We start from the raw sequence: 20,463 nt of genomic DNA on the forward strand, positions 1-20,463 counted from the left end.
ATGGCTCACATTAGGACCCAAGAATTCTGTGGGAGTTAAAACGGTTAAGAAACAGTTTTTGTTATCCTAATAAAGTGCCAATCAGTGGTAAAACTAGCTTAGGCTAAAATAAACTTGATTTTTAAAATTCTTTGTATTACTTTGATCACAAAAAAAGCATTAATAATTAATATAGGGGAGAAAGGTCCTAAGTCACCCCCCCACCACCACAAAAAAAAAAAGTTCCCACTCTCTTATTATTAACAGATATTAATTACCCTAATACAACTTTTTTGGACTAGATCTATATTCCAACTTACATATACATACTGATAGCTCTTTAACAGTGAGTAAAAGAACCTTTATATTTTAATTATCTATTACATCTGGCAATTAATCCAGCAGGGCTACCAAACAGTGACAATGAAGCCCAAGGACATATCTTACAAAAACTGTTCTCTGTCCCTTCTAAGAGCATAAAGAACAGTAGCTTTGTAGACTCCTATAGACCCCCTTACTTCATGACGCAGGACCAAGAAGGGCACCTAGCTGTATTTCAGTGAAATTAACCTCAGAGCAATAAAAAATATCCTAAAACAATGAAACCGTTAAGAAATCTTGAAATCAAGTTATCTTCCTAAGGTTCATAAATACACACAGTTAAAATCTCTTAATTCTGATGCAAGCACACTGAAGTATCAATAAGAATAAATGAGCAAAGACTTACTGTCCACAGTATCTGTTAGTTTATTTATCAAGACAAACTATTCCATAACCCGATATTCATGTTTCATACTTCTGGAACACAGGTCAGTGACAAACTTCCATGGAACTCAACCCAAAGAAATTCTGTGGAAAAAACACAGTGGCTTAGTTAATGACAAGCATTCTCTGCTAACACCTCACCACCCTTAAGGTCACATAAGGTCTACTCCTGCTACTGGAACCTACACTTGGCTCACTCACCTTTTGCCCAGGAGAAACCATTGCAGGCAGCGTGGGCTCCAGGTTCACTCTCTGCCAAGGTCCCTGACCATCCTAACCAGTTTTGGGTATATGACACCTTACTCTGACTTCTTTCCATTCACCAAATTCTGCCTTTTTCCTCCCTCTCAAGTCCACTCTCCTCCATTCCCTTCTCACATCCACATACTGTTCTGAAAAGCAGCCAGTCTGTTCTAAAGAGTATTTCTATCCTTGTCTCCAAATCTTTTTTTCTTACTGGTTTTTAAACACAATCAGCTTCTCATTAAAAAAAAAAAAAAAAAAAAGGTAAAACTAACAAGTATTTAAAAATTAGCCTGTTAACACCTGATTATGAAATGCATACGCACTGTGGTAACTGTGAAAATGTCAAAGTTATAAGAAAACCAGCACTTAAGATGCAATACAGAACCATTAATATTTTCTTGATCTTTTTATTTTTACCTTCAGTCTTTTTTCTTCCCTGTGTAATTTTTACTAAACATAAAACACCCTTGGAGCACCTGGATGGCACAGTTAAGCATCCAACTCTTGGTTTCGGCTCAGGTCATGATCTCACAGTTGGTGAGTTTCAGCCCTGCATCAGGCTGTGTGCTGAAACTGTGGAGCCTGCTTGTGATTCTCTTTCTCCCCATCTCTCTCTGCCCCTCTCCCACTCACCCTGTGTCTCAAACTTAAAAAAAAAAAAATACCCTTTATATAAAATATTTTCTATTATATAGTAATCTCGTGTTACTTTGTGAATAGCATTTCTAATGGACATAATATAGTCCATAGTATGAGAAAAATCATAATTCCTTATCGATTTTCCAACCTTTAGAAATAAAGTTCTTCTTATTTTTTCTATTGTAAGTTATATGGTAGATACTTCATACATACATCCAACTGATTTCAGATAGTTCCTTTAAGATAAACAACTACAGGGGTGCCTGGGTCGCTCAGCTGAGTAAGCGTCAGACTCTTGATTTCAGCTCAGGTCATGATCTCACAGTTTGTGAAATCAAGCCCTGTGAAGGGCTCTGCACTGAATTCTCTCTCTCCTCTCTCTCTGCCCTTCCCCCACTCTCTCTCTCTCAAAAAATAAACTTAAAAATTATCTACAGCAACCAACACTAATAAAACAAGAAAAACACACAAAACGGCAGGAAATATCATGGACTTCTTTTCCTCGCTCTTGCCCCACCCCATCCTTGGTGCAGCACAATGTGCTCAGGAGGAAACTGACAATTCCTGGCTCCTCCCTCAGGACAGATGGTAAAGAATAAAAATCGCTTACAACATTCTGACTTGTTTGAGAGCTTCCCAAGGGACTTTTCTCTAACTTGCCTATCTCAGAACACCAGAACTGTGTGGCATACTTGAGAGATCAGACTGCAAGCTGCTAAAAGTTGTGGTGGGTCCCAGGACACAAGAGCTACAGAGGACCTTCAGACTCACAGGCACCTATGGGCAAGAGACTATGGGCAGAGGAATAAAACAGAACAGCCAACGCTCTATACAGGAAACAGGATGAGACTCTTAGAGAAATTAACACTTAAAAAGCAACTGAGTATATACAAGAACTGGAACAAAAATGCATGCATACATGCACACACACACACACACTCAAGAAAGATGTATCTGCAGAAAAAGTGAGACAACCCTGAGCCTTTGTGCCGGGTTGTTTAGTGAAGATCTTCCCCTGCATGGAGGTAATCCACAAAGATGGGGAGGGAGTGGCTATTATTCAAATGCCCTAATTTCAACAAAAGACATACAAAGAAAGGGAAATATGGTCTATTCAAAAGACAAAATAAATTTTCAAAAACTGACACTAAAGAATTACAAGCCTCTAACTAAAAAGACTTTAAAACAACAGTCTTAAATACTGCTCAATGAGCTAAAGGAGAACTTGGACAACTAAATGAAATCAGGAAAATGATATACAAACAAAATATCAACAGAAAAATTGTTTAAAAAAATCAAAATTATGGTCCACAAAAACACAGTAACTGAACTGAAAAAAATCTCTAAGGGGTTTAACAGCAGACTCAGACAAAAGAATCAGCAAACTTGAAGAAAGTTCATTTGAATTATTGAGTCTGGGAGGAGCACAAAGGAAAGAAAATGAACAACAAAGCTTACGGGACCTGTGGGACATCATCACAAACATCAATATATGCATTATGGAACTCCCTGAAAAGCAAAGAGCAAAAGGCTTATTTATAGAAATAATGGCCAAAAACTTCCCAAATTTGAGGCAAGAAACGAATATACAAACACAAGAAGTTACTTGGAAGTAGGATAAATTCAAAGAAGCCCACATCAAGACACTATAATCACACTCTCAAAATCCAAAGACAATGGATCTTCAAAGCAGCAAGAGAAAATCGATTCATCACCTACATCACCTCTGTAAGATTATCAGTGGATTTTTCAGCAGAAACCTTGCAGGTCAGAAGGCTGTCAGATGATATACTTAAAGTGCTCACAATAAAGTCAACCAAAAAACAGTATCTAGCAAAACTGTCCTTCAAAAATGAGGATGAAATTAAGACACTCCTTGATAAACAAAAAAGCTAAAGTATCAGGAGTTCCTCACTAGACTTGCAATGGGAGTTCTCCAAGTTGAAACAAAAGTATACTAAAGAGTAACTTGAAGCCATGTGAAAATATAAAGTTCTCTGGTAAAAGTAAATATATAGACAAATATATAAACCAGCATCACTGTAATTGTTTCAGAACTCTTAAGTTTGTAGGATTTAAAAAACAAAAAGCATTAAAAAACTATAAATCTATGTTAATGAGTATGCTATATATAATCTGTGACTAATAAAGTGGGGGAGGAGAGTTGTTAAAGAGTAAAATTTTTATTTGCAATTGAAAATATCAGTCTGAAGTAGATTGTTGTCATTTTTTTTTTCAAATATATTTACTGGGGTGCCTGAGTGGCTCATTCGGTTAAGCTTCCGACTTTGACTTGGGTCATGATCTCATGGGTGTGGGTTCGAGCCCCGCATCAGGTTCTGTGCTGACAGCTTAGAGCCTGGAGCCTGCTTCTGTCACTCTTCCCCCTCCCACTTGCACTCTGTCTCGGTCTCTCTCTCTCAAAAATAAACATTAAAAAAAAAATTTCATTTATTTATTTTGAGAGAAAGACCAAAAGCATGCATGAGCAAGGGAGTGGCAGAGAGGGAAGAAGAGAGAAAATCCCAAGCAGGCTCCACACTGCCCGCACAGAGCCCAACACAAGGCTCAAACCCATGAACTGTGAGATGATGACCTGAGCCAAAATCAATAACCGGAATCTTAGCTGACTGAGCCACTCAGGTGCCCCAGATTATTCTAATTTTAGCATGTCCTAGAAAATACCAAAGGTAACCACAAAGAAAATATCTATAGAATTTACACAAAAGGAAAACGAAAAGGGAATCAAAACATGTCACTACAAAGAAAAAAAAAAAACAAAAAAAACTAAATGCAAACGCATTGAGAGGAAAGGAAGGACAAAAAAGCTGTTCTACAGAAACAATAAAATGGCAAAAGTCTTTCCCTATCGGTAATCATCCTAAATATAAATGGTTTAAACTTCCCAAATGATACATAGTGGCAGAATAAATAAAAAACAGGATCCAATCATATGCTGTCTACAGGAGATTCACTTTAAATCTAAGGACACCACACAGTTCTAAAGTGAAAGGATAGAAAAAGATATTCCATACAAAATAATAATCAAGAGAACAAGAGTGGCTGTACTATCATCACACAAAACTTTAAGTCAAAAGTTACAAGGGACAAAAACATTATATAAAGAAGGGTCAATTTACCAAGAAGACAGAACAATTACATATGCACCAAACACCAGACCTTTCAAATATATAAAGCAAAACACTAACAGGTTGATGGGAGAAACAGCTTCATAGTAATGAATATCCCACTTTCAGTACAGTAGTCCCCGCCCCTTATCCACTGGGGACACATTCCAAGACCTCCACTGGCTACATTCTAAAACCTGCAGTGGATGCCTGAAAACATGGATAGTACTGAAACCTGTACATACTATGCTTTTTCCTAGATATACATGCCTATGACAGTTTAAATTATAAATTAAGCACAGTAAGAGACTACCAAAATAGGACTTTCCTAATTGTTAACAGTAGACTGTAAAAAAATTTATTTAACTGTGGTCTCTCTCAAAATATCTTACTGTACCATACTCATCCTTCTTGTGATGTAAGATGATAAAACACCTACCGGATGAGGTAAAGGGAGATGAATGACATAGGAACTGTGGCGTAGCATTAAGCTACTACTGACCTTCTGACAATATTTCAGGAGCAGGATCATCTAAAGGACCACAGTTAACCCACAGGTAACTGAAATGGCCGAAAGTAAAACCATGGATAAATAAATGGGAACTACTGTAATGGCTAAAGAACTACACACAAGATTATTAAGACAAGAGGACTTGAACAACACTACACACCAGGTGGACCTGACAGGTACAGAACAGAACATGCTACCTAACACCACACAAAACACAATTTTCTCAAGTGCAGACCCTGTCCAGGATAGACCATATGTTAAACCACAAAACAAGACTTAATAGATTTAAAAGGCTGAAATTATACAAACTGTCTTTTCTGATCACAATGGACTGAAACTAGAAATGAATCCAAGAAGGAAAATAAAAAAACCCCACAAAAATGCTGAAATTAAACATGTTCTTTTTTTAATTTTTTTTTTAATGTTTATTTATTTTTGAGAGAGACAGAAGGCAAGTGGGTTAGGGGCAGGGAGACAGGGAGACACAGAATCGGAAGCAGGCTCCAGGCTCTGAGCTGTCAGCACAGAGCCCAACGCGGGGCTCGAACTCATGAACTGTGAGATCATGACCTGAGCCGAAGTCAGACGCTCAACCGACTGAGCCACCCACACACCCCTAAACGTGTTCTTTTTAACAACCAATGGGTCAAAGAGATCACAAGGAAAATCTTGAAAGATTTCAAATCAACGACCTAAGTTTAACACCTTAAAAACCTAGAAAAACTAAACTCAAGGCTAGAAAGGAAACAGTAAAAATTATAATAATATAGAATAGAAAAATAAGATAAATCAACAAAATCAAAAGCCAGTTATTTGCAAAGATCAACAATACTGGCAAACCTTTAGGCTAAGAAAAAAAAAAAAAAGGGAGAAGACCCAGATAACTAAAAACAGAAATGAAAGGGAACATTACAACTGATTTCACAGAAATAAAAAGGATTGTAAAACAATGCTATAAACAACTCCGTTGACAAATTAGACAACTTACATGAAACACATTAATTCCTAAAATATAAATCAGGAAGAAACAGATAATATTAAACAGACCTATAACTAGTAAGGACCTTCTAATAAAGAAAAATCCAGAATCAGATGGCTTCACAGGTGAATTCTATCAAACCCTTAAAGAATTTACACCAGTCCTCCTCAAGCTCCTCCCAAGAGGAAGAGGAAGAAGAGGAGGAGGAGAAGGGTGGTGGTGGTGGTGGTGGTTTTAACATCTTAAACATTTCTGGGAGGGGAGAGACTGACCCCTACTATGTTTTCCTAACCATTTCCTATGTTTCCTCTTGTGAAAACATGATTGATAATTTCATTAAATATAAAACATTCTAGAAGGCCAGCATTACCCCAACACCAAAGCCAGACAAATATATAATACAAGAAAACTACAGAATATCCCTGATGAATATAGATGCAAAACCCTTAACAAAATACTAGCAAATAGAATTCAACAACTCATTAGAAGGATTTTACAACATGAGGAAGTGGAATTTATTCTTGATGATTCAACACACTACAATCAATGTAATATACCACAGAAGTAAACAAAAACCACACATCATCTGAATGGAGAAATCTCAACTGAAAAATCTGATACCTTTTCATGATAAATACACTCAACAAAATACCTAGTAATAAATCTAACCAAGGAGGTCAAAGACCTACACTCTAAAAACTAAGACACTGATGAAAGAAATTGAATGGTAAGATATACCATACTAATGGATTCAAGACTTAATAAACATTGTTAAAATGTCCATACTGCCCAAAGCAGTCTAGAGATTCAATGTAATCTCTATCAAAATGCCAAGAGCATTTTTCACAGAACTAGAGCAAATAATCGTAAAATGTATGTAGAACCACAAAGACCCTGAATAACCAAAGCAATCTTGAGAAAGAACAAAGCTAGAGTTACCAATTCCAAATTTCAAAATATCTTACACAGCAACAGTAATCAAAACAGTATAGTACTGGCACAAAAACAGACACACAGATCAATGGAACAGAGTAGAGCCCAGAAATAAATCCACACTCACATGGTCAATTAATCTACATGACAAAGGAGGCAAGAACATATGGGGGAAAACACAATCTCTTCAATAAATGGTGCTGGGAAAACTGGACCACTTTCTTATACCATACACAAAAATAAATTCAAAATGGATTAAAGACCTAAATGTGAGACCTGAAACCATACAAGTCCTAGAAGAAAGCATAGAAAGTAATCTCTTGGATGTCAGCCTTAGCAACATATTTATGGACATGTCTCCTCAGAGAAGGGAAACAAAACCGAAAATAAACTATTTGGACTATACCAAAATACAAAGCTTTTGCACAGCAAAAGAAAGAATCAACAAAATGAAAAGGCAACCTACTGAGTGGAAGAAGATATCTGTACACTAAGTATCTGATAAGGGGTTAATATCCAAAACATATAAAAAACGTGTACAATTCAACACCAAAAAACCCCCAAATAATCCAATTAAAAATAGACAGAAGACCTGAACATTTTTTCCAAAGACATACAAGGCCAACAGATAAGTGAAAAGATTTCAGTATCACTAATCATTAGGGAAATGCAAAACAAAACCACAATGAGATATCACTTCACACCAGTCAGAATGCTAGTATCAAAAAAACGGGGGATAACAAGTGTTAGCAAGGATGTGGAGAAAAGGAAACTCTGGTACACTGTTGGTGGGAATGTAAACTGGTGCAACCACTGTGGAAAATAGTACAGAGATTTTTCAAAAAGTTAAAAATTGAATTACCATATGATCCAGTAATTCCACTACTGGGTGTACACACACACACACACACACACACACACACACACACACACACACACACACACACACACTTCTTACTCAGCCATAAAACAGAATGCGATCTTGCCAACTGCAACAATATGAATGAATCTACAGGATATTATGCTAAGGGAAGCAAGTCAGGAAACAAACACACAGAAGCAGATGTAAGGGGGGAGGGTAATAGGGAGATGGGTAAAACAAGTGAAAGGTTTTAAGAGGTACAAACTTCCACTTACAAAACAAGTCATGCAAATGAAAACAGTACAGGGAAACAAATAATAAATCAGGAACAAATACAAACTACCACAACATAATAAAAGCCATATATGGAAAGGCCACAGCTAGTATCATACTTACTGGTCAAAGCCTGAAAGCTTTTTCTCTAAGATCAAGAAAAAGATAAGGATGCCTATTCTTACCACTTCTATTCAGTAAAGAACTGGAAGGGCTAGCCAAAGCAAGTAAGCAAGAGAAAAGAAAGAAGACATCCAAACTGATAAGGAAAAAGTAAAACTATCTGTTTGCAGATGACCTGGTCCTATATGTAGAAAACCCTTAAGATTCCACAGGGGGGGAAAAAAAAAAAAAAAGAAAAAGATACTTAGAATAAACTAACTGAGCAAAGTTGCAGGATACAAAATCAACACACAACAGTCAGTTGTGTTTCTATCTACTAACAATGAATAATCATAAAAACATTAAGAAAACAATTCCAATTACAAAAGCATCCAAAAAAATAAAATACACAGGAATACTTAACCAAAAATGCAAAAGACCTATATACTGAAACTACAAAACACTGCTGAAAAAAAATTACAGATACAAATAAATGGAAAGGCATCTCATGTTCATGAAGTGGAATACTTGTAATTGCTAAGACGTCCAAAGTGAGCTACAGATGTAATGCAATCCCTACCTCAACAGCATTTTTGCACAAGTAGAAAAATCCACCCTAAAACTCAGACTATAAAAGCACCCTGAATAACCAAAACAATCTCTAATGTCAAAACTTACTATAAAACTACAGTAATTAAAATAGTGTGGTACTGACGTAAATATAAACCAATGCAACAGAACAGAGCCTAAAATAAACCCTCACATACACAGTCCAAAAATTACCAACAAAGGTACCAAGACCATCCACTTGGGAAAGGACTGTCTTCTCAACAAACACTATTGGGAAACTGAATAGTCACAAAAAATAAAGAAGTTGGACCCCTTTCTTATCTCAAAATTAACTCAAATGAATCAAAGACCTAAAGGTAAAAGCTAAAACTATAAAACCTGTAAGAAAACATTAGAGAAGCTTCAAGACATTGGAACTTATAAGAAAATGTGACAGGGGCACCTGCGTGGCTCAGTCGGTTAAGTGTCCGACTTTGGTTCAGGTCATGATCTTGCAGTTCATGGGTTCAAGCCCTGCACTGGGCTCTGTCCTGACAGCTCAGACCCTGGAGCCTGCTTTGGATTCTGTGTCTCCCTCTCTCTCTGCCCCACCCCACTTGCACTCTGTCTCTCAAAAATGAATAAACAGTAAAAAAAAAAAAAAAAAAAAAATTTTAAAAAAAAGAAAAAAGAAAACATAACAGAAGCTTCATGACATTGGATTTGGCAGATTTCTTGGATAGGACACCAAAAGCACAGGCAACAAAAATAAAAATTACATAAATTAGACCCCATCAAAATTTTAAATGTCTGTGCAAAGAACACAATCAACAAAGTGAAAAGCAATCTTTAGAATGGGAGAAAATACTTTCAAATCATGTATCTGACAAGAGTTTGAAGAACTACAACTCAACAACAATAAACCCCAATCTGATTAAAATGGGGGAAGAACCTGATTAGCCATTTCTACAAAGAGGACATACAAATGGTCAACAAGCTCAACATCATTAACCATTAGGGAAATAAACATGAAAATCAAAATCCAGTACCACCTCATATCCATTAGGATGGCTACTATGGGCAGGGGGGGCGGGGGTTGGGGGACACAGAAAACAAGTACTGGCAAGGTAAGAACTGAAACTGAAACCCTCCTGCACTGTCGACTGAGTATAAAATGGTGCAGCTGCCATATTAAACAGTATAGTGGTTCCTTACAATAAAGATGGAACTACTATATGATCCAACAACTCTACTTCTGGGTACCTACTCCAAAGTATCAAAAAGAGGGAATTTAAAGGGATATTTACATACATCACAGCAACATTATTTACAATCATCAAAAGGTGGAAGCAATCCAAATGTCCACCAAAGGTGAATGAAAAAGCAAAATGTGGTATATACATACCATGGGATGTTATTTAGCCTTAAAGAGGAAAGAAATTCTGACACATACCAAAACGGATGAATTTTGGGGACATTATATTAAGTAAAATAAGCCAATCACAAAAAGACAAATACTGTATGTTTCCACTTAAATAAAGTACCTAGAGTAGTCAAATTCAGAGACAGTAAGTAGAGTGGTGGTTGCCAGGGAATGGGGGGAATGGAGAGTAGTTCAATGGGTAATTGTGCAAGATGAAGAGTTCTGGAGATTGGTTGTACAACAATGTGAAGGTACTTAACAATCTGTATTTTACCACAATTTAAAAAAATTTTTAAACAGTAACTTCAAACAGCTATATTACCTTTACATTCCAAAATCACTTTGCACTCTGAAAGATACCAGCCTTCTTCATCTCCTCAAAATCTTTCATGGAATCATAATTTCTGTAGAAATCTGCATACGCCTTCTTCCTTGGTTCGGCCACAGCAAACTAAAAAGTAACATATCCCATTAGGGCTTATTTTTTAAATCATTAGAAACAATATCCAAAGACAACACAAATCATAATGTTTGTGTTCGTTCACCTTTAACTTGAACTCTATTTCGTAAGACAAAGGTTGGAAGCACTGACACAGATGGAAAGGAAGAGCCTCATGGAAACTACTCAGCAAGAGGGCCCTTCCTTGCTTGGGGACAGATTACTCCTCTTTTGTTGGGTGTGAGTGTGTACACTGGTAAGAGCCAAAGGAAGATACCCAGAAAGCTAAAAGGTTTTAGGGAGAAGACAGCTGCCTTCCCTCCAGCAAAACCCAAATATCCCCACAGCTGACACATGCTAAAATATTCTGGTTCAATTTAAATTACATTAATTTCAAAGGAGTCAGATCAATTCAGTACCCACCTGCCTCTAAAAGGCACAAGAAGCTTTCTATCTGGTAAGAACAGTTCCAGGTAATTTACACTTCAACATCATTTAAGCCCTTAGAATAGATACTGAACTGTTTTACAGATGAGGTATTGGAACTCAGAATTTAAGTAACCTGATTAGTCTAGGAAGAAGCACTTGTTGGTAGATGGGTCAGCCAGGATTCAAACCCAGGTCTTTCATTTGGCAAAGGTTTTATTTTCCACAAAACACTACCTAGTGGATTTCAATGCATGGGTTATATAATACAAAATCAAATCCCATCCTGCATAAAAAAAAAAACCAGTAAAAATTCGTAAAGTGCCAAACTACATCCATTAAGGTATTGCAGAAATACACAGAATCATGACACTTGGTATGAATATGGTAAGAGCCCTTTACTTGACAAGTTTGACTGCCTCACCTCCTATCTAAATTCCCAACTATTTTCTTCCAGGGAGACCAAGAGGCAGGAGCCCCAATGCAACCCTCTGAATGCCAGCCCATTACCCAGAAGATAACTGAGCATTTCTTGTCAGAACAAGAAAAATATTTTTCCTTTTAAAAACATGGTATGTGGGGCGCCTGGGTGGCTCAGTCGGTTGGGCGGCCAACTTCGGCTCAGGTCATGATCTCGCAGTCCGTTGAGTTCGAGCCCTGTGTCAGGCTCTGTGCTGACAGCTCAGAGTCTGGAGCCTGTTTCAGATTCTGTGTCTCCCTCTCTCTGACCCTCCCCCGTTCATGCTTTGTCTCTGTCTCAAAAATAAATAAACGTTAAAAAAAAAAAAAAAATTAAAAAAAAAAACAAAAAAAAAAACATGGTATGCTAGGGGCGCATGGGTGGCTCAGGTGGTTGAGCGTCCAACTTTGGCTCAGGTCGTGATGGCATGGCTGGTGAGTTCAAGTCCCGCATCAGGCTCTGTGCTGACACCTCAGAGCCTGGAGCCTCCTTCAGATTCTGTGTCTCCCTCTCTCTCTACCCCTCCCCTGCTCGCACTCTGTCTTTCTCTCTCAAAAATAAACATTAAAAAAAATTTTTTTTAATGTATAAATAAAAATAAAAACATTGTACACTAAGGCAGACAAAAATAAAGTAAAAGGCTCAGTGAACCCAAAAAATAACAGCAAATGGGTGTTACAGCTCTACCTAAATTGTTTTGTTTTGTTACACTTGAACTAGACTCTTTTTAGGTCAAAAATCTGGTAGTCAAAAAAAAACTATTAATTTAGATCCACTACACCATGAGTTACTTGAAAGCCATAAAATCTGTATCTGAGGCCTCACACAAAACAAGCTAATACCTGAAAATTTAGAACAAGCCTAATTTATATAACAGTAATTGCTCTACCTACAGGGGAAAATCCCTTCAGGATAAGTCTTGTCTCAAAATCTAACCCATATTCATGAATTTTGGCTTAGCAGATTAACTTAACCAAAAATGATTTACTGGTGGGCAACTTCATGTAAAAAGCATAGAAGCTGATTAAAATTGTGAGTATAAGTCAAACTAAGAATGAAGGCCAAATCAACAAAGCAATCTACACTAACTGGACAGGGGAAATGAAGGAAGCGAGCATCTACCAAGAGAATCAAGTTTACACCTGCCTTAATTCTTTAATAAGAATTTGGATTCCTCAGTGCTTTGGGAACTTTCCATCCAATCAAACACTAACTGTACACAAACACTGACTAATCTACCAAGCAAACTTTAAAACTTTTCATTCAGAATAGATGGACCATGGGTCTGCCATGGTCCCAGCTCTTAATTTAGTAGAAGAGACACAACCTAAAGCAAGTACTATTTAAAATACAATGTGCCCAGGGGCACCTGGGTGGCTCAGTCGGTTGAGTGTCTGACTTCAGCTCAGGTCATGATCTGGCGGTCTGTGAGTTCAAGGCCCACGTCAGGCTCTGTGCTGACAGCTCGGAGCCTGGAGATGCCTCAGATTCTGTGTCTCCCTCTCTCTCTGCCCCTCCCCTGCTCATGCTCCAGCTCTCTCTCTCTCCGTCAAAAATAAATAAACATTAAAAAAAAAATTTAAAAAAAATATAATGTGCCCAATACTGTAAAAAACAGTCTGGTACCAAGTGACTGAGAACCTAGCAAAGCACAACCAACGCATCTGGAGGAATAGGCTGCAATTCCATAAAGGAACATTTGAGAATCTTGAGGATAAACTGGAATTTGCCACGCAGTGAGATGAAGACATTACTGTTGTATACAAACTCATGGGAGAAAGCAGAATTGGGTAACAGCAACTACTTACAAAAGGCTGGAGAACAGGGTGTGGTAGGACTGCTGGAAAGAGGATGAAAAGGCAGAAAGGACTAATCAGAAAGTATCTTAAAATCAAAACTAAGTTTCAGCAAATCATCCTTGATCCATTAGTAAGCAATGAAATCAATTTAGAAGGTTGCAGCCAGTAGTTAATATATTTACTACAGAGCAAAAATTTGAAAGCCACTGCACACTGGGCATTCAGGAACCCAATGACACAACAGATCTATTCTGTTTTTTTTTTTTTTTTCTTTAAGTTTATTTACTTATTTTGAGAGACAGCAAGCAATGCAAGCAGTTGAGGGTGAGAGAGAGGGGGAGAGAATTCCAAGCACTAACAGTGTGGAGCCCGACATGGGGCTCAAACTGTGAGATCATGACCTGAGCCGAAACCAAGCGTCAGACACTTGGTTAACCAACTGAGCCACCCATGCACCCCAAACAGATCTATTCTAGAAGCCAAGGTTCAAAGCGGCAAGAATCCACACAAGTTACAAAGGCCTCAAGTTTGATAGTAACAATTAGGACACGGAGAGTGAAGAAATGAGTCCCCCAAATTTCTCTTCTTACCCCTACTTCATTTACTCATCCATCCATCCTTTTCCCACATTTATTTCATGCCCACTATATGCCAGGTAGAAAAGATCTCATGGAGCAAAGAGTTTATTTATTTTTTTGTGCTTGTCTCTTCAAAGGGGCCCAAAGCAAAGACCTCTTAGTGTTTTTCCTCAAGCTGTTCTCCCTCCCCTTAGCACTTCAAATTCACCCTTTCAAGGCACAAATTCTACCTTCTCTTTCAAAGAGCTATGATCCACATTGTGACCCACAATATCCTCCTCTCCCACTGAAACAAAGACATCAATCAACTATCAGACTACAGATCCCTAGTACATGGAGGACAGGGTCCTTTCTCTCCCACCTTTATTCTTCCAAACTGTATATAAGCTGCTCCAGAACAGCTCTGGGAAATGAAATGTTCTTTCATTGTTACTGTCTTGCAAGAATACCTAATTTTTGGGGCGCCTGGGTGGTGCAGTCGGTTAAGCGTCCGACTTCAGCCAGGTCACGATCTCGCGGTCCGTGAGTTCGAGCCCCGCGTCAGGCTCTGGGCTGATGGCTCGGAGCCTGGAGCCTGTTTCCGATTCTGTGTCTCCCTCTCTCTCTGCCCCTCCCCCGTTCATGCTCTGTCTCTCTCTGTCCCAAAAATAAATTAAAAAAAAAAAAAAAAAGTTGGAAAAAAAAAAAAGAATACCTAATTTTTTCACCTCCCCCGACTTGACTCTAACTTCTTTAAAGACACATATTTAGAGGTATATACACTTAGTATACTCCGAAGCACCTGGAACTCTATACAATCTACCACTGTACTGAATTTTAGATACTACATCTTATTCAACAGATACTTTTAAGCATCTATTTGTGGGTCAGCCAACTGACAATGGGGTGCCACTATAAACAAAAAAAGCACCCTGCTCTAATGAGGCTCACAATATACTAAAAAATACTAGAACTAAACACTACAATTATTAAGTACAAAGCGTCGCAAAGCTTTAATTTTCTCATGGGCCACTATGACACATGGTCATAAACACATGTAATACCATAAACATTTTTACAGAAAAAAGTTGTAAATGTAATGTGGAGACTTAGAGAAATATATAGCATATAGAGTATGTTGGGAAAAAGGTGGCATCGGAAACACCAGGAATCTCTCCCAACCTATACAACTGCACTAGCACAATGTGTCTAGTGTAACTTTCCTGAAACTTTGGATCTCTTGAAGGCATACAACAGGCAGGTGGCCACTGTTGTTGCCCCCCCCTCTGCCCCCGCAAGACCCTTTTTCACCTGAGCAATTTCCAGGGTACCTAAAAGGATAGAGCACCTTTCCCCCTGCCCCTTCATTTTTCTCTTTTTCAGAACCAGACATTAAAGACTAGGACATTCAAAGCCTTCTACATATATAATTCTCAGAGAAACTGCAGAATGGATTAAAAATGACCCAACTAGGGGTGCATGGGTGGCTCAGTCAGTTAAGCATCCACCTTCAGCTCAGGCCATGATCTCACAAACCATGGGTTCAAGCCCCACGTTGGGCTCTGTGCTGACAAGTCAGAGCCTAAAGCATGCTTCATATTCTGTGTCTCCCTCTCTCTCTGCCCCTCCCCTGCTCCTGCTGTCTCTCAAAAATGAATAAACGTAAAAAAAAAAAATGACCCAACTATATATGCTATCTACAACAGACTCATTTCAGATCCAAAGACACAAATAGATTGAAAGGCAAAGGGTGAAAAGAGATTACTATGTCAACAGTAACCAAAGAGAGTGGCTATACTAATATCAGACAAGGCAGACTTCAAATCAAAAAAATTACAAGAGACAAAGGACTTTATATATTCATAAAAGTTTCAATAAGGCAAGAACTTATAACAATTAGAAACATTTACTCACCCAGTAACACCAGCAAAATATATAAAGCAAAAACTGACAGAAATGAAGAGAAAAATATTTCTCCAATAACAGTTAAGACTTTACTAGCCCAATCTCAATAATAGATAAAACCAGACCTAAGTAAGGAAACAGAGGACTTAACTCATGAAACCAACCCGATCTAACACCTATACAAAGAATACTCCACCCAACAACAGAAAACACATTCTTCTCAATTTCACATGTGGTATTTTCCAGGATAGACTAAATAGGCCACAAATTAAGTGTCAACAGATTTAAAAAGATAGATATACAAAGTATGTTCTCTGATCACAATGAGATGAAATTAAAATCAGTAACAGAAGGAAAACTGGAAAATTCACAAAACTATAAAGTTTAAGCAACAAACATTTAAACAACCAATGGATCAAAGAAGAAATCAGGAATGAAATTAGAAAAGATTTAGAGACAAATGAAAATGAAAGCACAACACACCAAAACTTATGGGATACAGTGAAAGCAGAGCTAAGGGGGGGAAATTTTTAGCTATAAACACACATATTAAAAAACAAGAGAGATCTCAAATCAACAACCTAACATTATAACTTACAGAACTAGGAAAAAGAACAAAATAAACCAAAAGCTAGAAGGAAGGAAATAATAAAGATTAGAGCAGAGATCAACAAAACAGAGACTAGGAAAACAAAAAAGAAAAATCAACGAGGCCAAAAAACTGGTTCTTCAAAACCATAAATAAAATTGACAATCCTTTAGCAAGATGGGCAAAGAAAAAAAGAGGGAAGATTCAAATTACTAACATCAGAAATGAATACTACAGATTCTACAGAAATAAAAAGGATAATAAGAGAATAGTATGAACGACTGTATACCAACAGACTGGATAACCTATATAAAATGGATAAATTCCTATAAACACAAAACCTACCAAGACTAAATTACAAAGAAAGAAAAAATCTGAATAGAACTATAACTATTAAGGATATTGAATCAGTAATCAAAAATCTCCCAACAAAGAAAAGCCTGGACCTGATGACTTCACTGGTCAATTCTACAAAAAAAAACTAAAGAATACCAATCCTTCTGAATCTTTCCAAGCAACTGAAGTAGAGGAACACTAACTCACTTTATGAGACCAGCATTATACTGATACCAAAGCCAGACAAAACACAGAAAACTACAGGCCAATATCCTCCACGAACACTGATGCAAAAATCCTTGACACGATAGTAGCAAATTGAATTCAGCAGCATATTAAAAAGACTGTACGCCATTACCAAGTGAGGTGTATTCCTGGAATGCATGGATGGTTCAACATACAAAATCAATGTAATACACATTAAAAGAATAAAAGGGAAAAAAACCACAATAATCTCAATGCAGACAACGCATCTGACAAAGTCAATACCCTTTCATGATGAAAAAAAGAACACCCCATCTAGGAACAGAATGAAATTACCTCCACATAACCCATAAGATGTCCACTGTTGTACTTCTATTCAACACAGTACTCTAAGTTCTAGGCAGAACAATTAGGCAAGAAAGAGAAATAAAAGGCATCCAAATGAGAAAGGAAGAAGCAAAATCATCTGTCTACAGATGATGTATGTAGAAAACCCTAAAAATTCCACACAGAAAAAAAACTCGTTAGATAACAGCAAAGCTAGCAGGATGTAAAATGTAAGATGGTGCCACAGAAAACAGCATGGTGGTTGTTTAAAAAATTACACACAGGGGGCACCTGGGTGGCTCAGTCGGTTGGGCGTCCGACTTCAGCTCAGGTCATGATCTCACGGTCTGTGAGTTCGAGCCCCGCATCAGGCTCTGTGCTGACAGCTCAGAGCCTGGAGCCTGTTTCGGATTCTGTGTCTCCCTCTCTCTGACCCTCCCCCGTTCATGCTGTCTCTCCCTGTCTCACAAATAAATAAACATTAAAAAAAAAAAATTAAAAAAAAAAATTACACACAGAATTACCAAATGATCTATCAATTCCACTTCTGGATATATACTGAAAAAAATTAAAAGCAGGGTCTCAAAGAGATACCTGTAACCCATGTTCATAGAAGCATTATTCACAATAGCTAAAACATGGAAGCAACCCAAGTGTCCATCAAAGGTGAATGAATAAGCAAACTGTGGTACCAACATACCATAGAATGTTATTTGGCCTTAAAAAGAAAGGAAATTCTGACACGTGCTATGACAAGGATGAAACTTGAGGATATTACGCTAAGTGAAATAAGCCAGTTACCAAAAGACAAAATAATGTAGGATTCCATTTACATGAGGTACCTAGAGCAGTCAAATTAAGACACAGAAAGAAGAACTGTTCCATGGGCTGGGAGTGGGGAAGGGATGGGTTTACTGTCAAATGGGTACAGTTTCAGTTTTACAAGATGAAACAGTTATGGAGGTGAATGGTAGCAATGGTCATACAACATTATAAATGTATTTAATACCACTGAATTGTACACATAAAAATGGCTACATTTTGTGTATTCTACCACAATACAAAAAAATTATTTAGAAAAACCCAATGGGCATAATGTTAAAATTCACAGGAGACGGAGCGTTAAAATGCAGTTCTATGGCAACAAATCCATTAAGGTTACCAAACAGAACTACTGCCTTCCTGACATCCCTCTGCTTTAATAAAATTATATCCTTGTGTTATGGACTGAACTGTGTCTTCCAAAACTCATGCGTTGAAATCTTAAACCTCTAATACCTCAGAATGTAACCAGATTTAGAGATGGGTCTTTAAAGAGGTAAATTAAAATGAGGTTTGGAGGGTGAGTCCCAATCCAATATGACTAGCATCCTTGCAAGAAGCAATTCAAACAAAAACACGGTAGCACTGAGAACCATGTGAAGACAAAGGGAGAAACCCACCTACAAGCCAAGGAGAGAGGCTTCAAAAGAAATCCACCTTGCAGTCACACTGATCTTGGATCTCCAGCCTCCAGAACACGAAATAAACTTGTTGTTTAAGCCACCCAATTTGTTGTACTTTGGCAGCCCTTAAAAACTAATACTGCTTCCTTTAAAGTTGAAGAACAAGCTATCTAGAGAATATGAGGTATTTTCCTGCCGCACTGAGGTAAGGGGAGGAAAGGGGAGGGGAGCACATTAAAGAGGGAGTTTCTTTAAAAGCCTCAGAACTTATGAAAATAAAATACATTTTCAAATTTAAAACACATTTTCTGGACCATAGGCACAAAGTAGAAATCAAACATACAAACCTTATAGAAAGCTGCAACCCCCAGGGATACAGCGAACGCTCCGACAATATGAAATCGCAGGCGCCTGGCCAGAAGGCCTCGCATCTGAGGTTTCGCCAAAGCACCGGAAGTCATGGTAGTTATTCTCCTTCAAAGATAAAATAATAATAAAAACAACTCTGAGAACATAAAAAGATATCTAAGGGATCCTCACAATAACGCACTGTAATACCAAGAGGGGCACAGGCATGGTCCCTCCCAAAAAGCCTAAGGTGTTTAAAAGCTTAGTCTGCTTCATGGTCGCACGCTAAACGACGACCCGAAACAAACCAGATCACTGCGGCCCAACAACAGAAAGCAGGGAGTATAAACTACAAACAAAATTCTCTCGACCCCAGAAAGATAAGCAGTGGCTCTAGACTGACAAGTGCAAACGCATTTAGAGCGTTTACTCTCGTGCGAACTATCAGCTCATAATTCCCACTTCTTTGACGAGAAAACTGGGGCACACGAAGGAGACTTTTCCAAGGTCACGCGGTGAAAGATTTAAACTCGGGCAGGAGCCCAGCCGTGACCTCCAGGGCCCACCCAGTGACCGCGGCGCGGCCCCACAGACCTTCCGCCAAGGCGGCCGGGGCGCTGGGAGGCTGCCGGACGCCCACCTTCCACCCCCCTCCCCGTTCCACCAGGCACGGCAACCCTTTTCCAGCTTCCCGAGAGTGGAATCACCAACGTTACCACGCAGCGAGCACCGACCTCGCGCCGACGCAGCTGGCTGTTTCCTCTACGTAGCCCCTTAGCCTCAAGACCGCCTGAGGAAGAAACCGCCCCTCCCTTTGCACAGGTGAAAACGCTGGGGCCAAATGAAATGACCTAACCAAGGTCACACTAACTGGAGGAAAAACCACAGCAGAGACCAGGTCCGGGCCGGCCGCCTTCGAAGCCCAGCTGCCTCCTCCAGACCCCCGCAGCCCAGTCGGCCCCCGGGGGCGCTGGCGGTCAGCCCGCGCGACCCTCCAGAGGCCGCGGCGGGGGCGTGCAGGGGTCGAGCCAGCGAGAAGTTAGAAGCTCCTGACCGCAGAGATGCAAGCGCAACTCAACTCCAGGGCAGAGCGAGAGCAGGCAACGGGATGCGGCAGTTATGAGAGCTCAGACGACAACAACACTCACCTCAACACCAACCTTAAACCCAACGTCCTTCCTAACTGATACAGAAATGGACGGCGGTCCAGCTGAGCGCAGGCGCAGAAGCAGCGGAGAG

General features: G+C 38.8%; 1 protein-coding gene across 2 annotated transcripts; it reads right to left on the bottom strand.

Moving 5' to 3' along the window:
* Positions 1–702: 702 nt before the first annotated feature.
* LOC122210624 (cytochrome c oxidase subunit 6C) lies at positions 703–20,463 on the bottom strand. Of its 2 annotated transcripts, none has more exons than XM_042923383.1 (4): positions 20,373–20,463; positions 19,224–19,350; positions 10,712–10,840; positions 703–828 (listed from the first exon to the last, which is right to left on the bottom strand). In XM_042923383.1, the coding sequence occupies exons 2-3, from the start codon at positions 19,335–19,337 to the stop codon at positions 10,727–10,729; spliced, it is 228 nt and encodes a 75-aa protein (XP_042779317.1). In that variant the 5' UTR covers positions 19,338–19,350; positions 20,373–20,463; the 3' UTR covers positions 703–828; positions 10,712–10,726. The 2 variants fall into 2 exon arrangements, with proteins under 2 accessions (XP_042779317.1, XP_042779318.1); XM_042923384.1 differs by lacking the exon at positions 20,373–20,463 and adding an exon at positions 19,819–19,887.

The sequence above is a fragment of the Panthera leo genome, chromosome F2, assembly GCF_018350215.1.
Source record: "Panthera leo isolate Ple1 chromosome F2, P.leo_Ple1_pat1.1, whole genome shotgun sequence".
In the NCBI taxonomy this organism is placed as follows: Eukaryota; Metazoa; Chordata; class Mammalia; order Carnivora; family Felidae; genus Panthera; species Panthera leo.

What these genes read in the sequence shown, in the direction of transcription:
- LOC122210624 (XM_042923383.1), bottom strand. Translation starts at nt 19,337, where the DNA reads ATGACTTCCGGTGCTTTGGCGAAACCTCAGATGCGAGGCCTTCTGGCC. An exon ending in GGGTTGCAGCTTTCTATAAG is followed by an intron (nt 10,841 to 19,223) that starts GTTTGTATGTTT and finishes GTTACTTTTTAG; the next exon opens with TTTGCTGTGGCCGAACCAAG.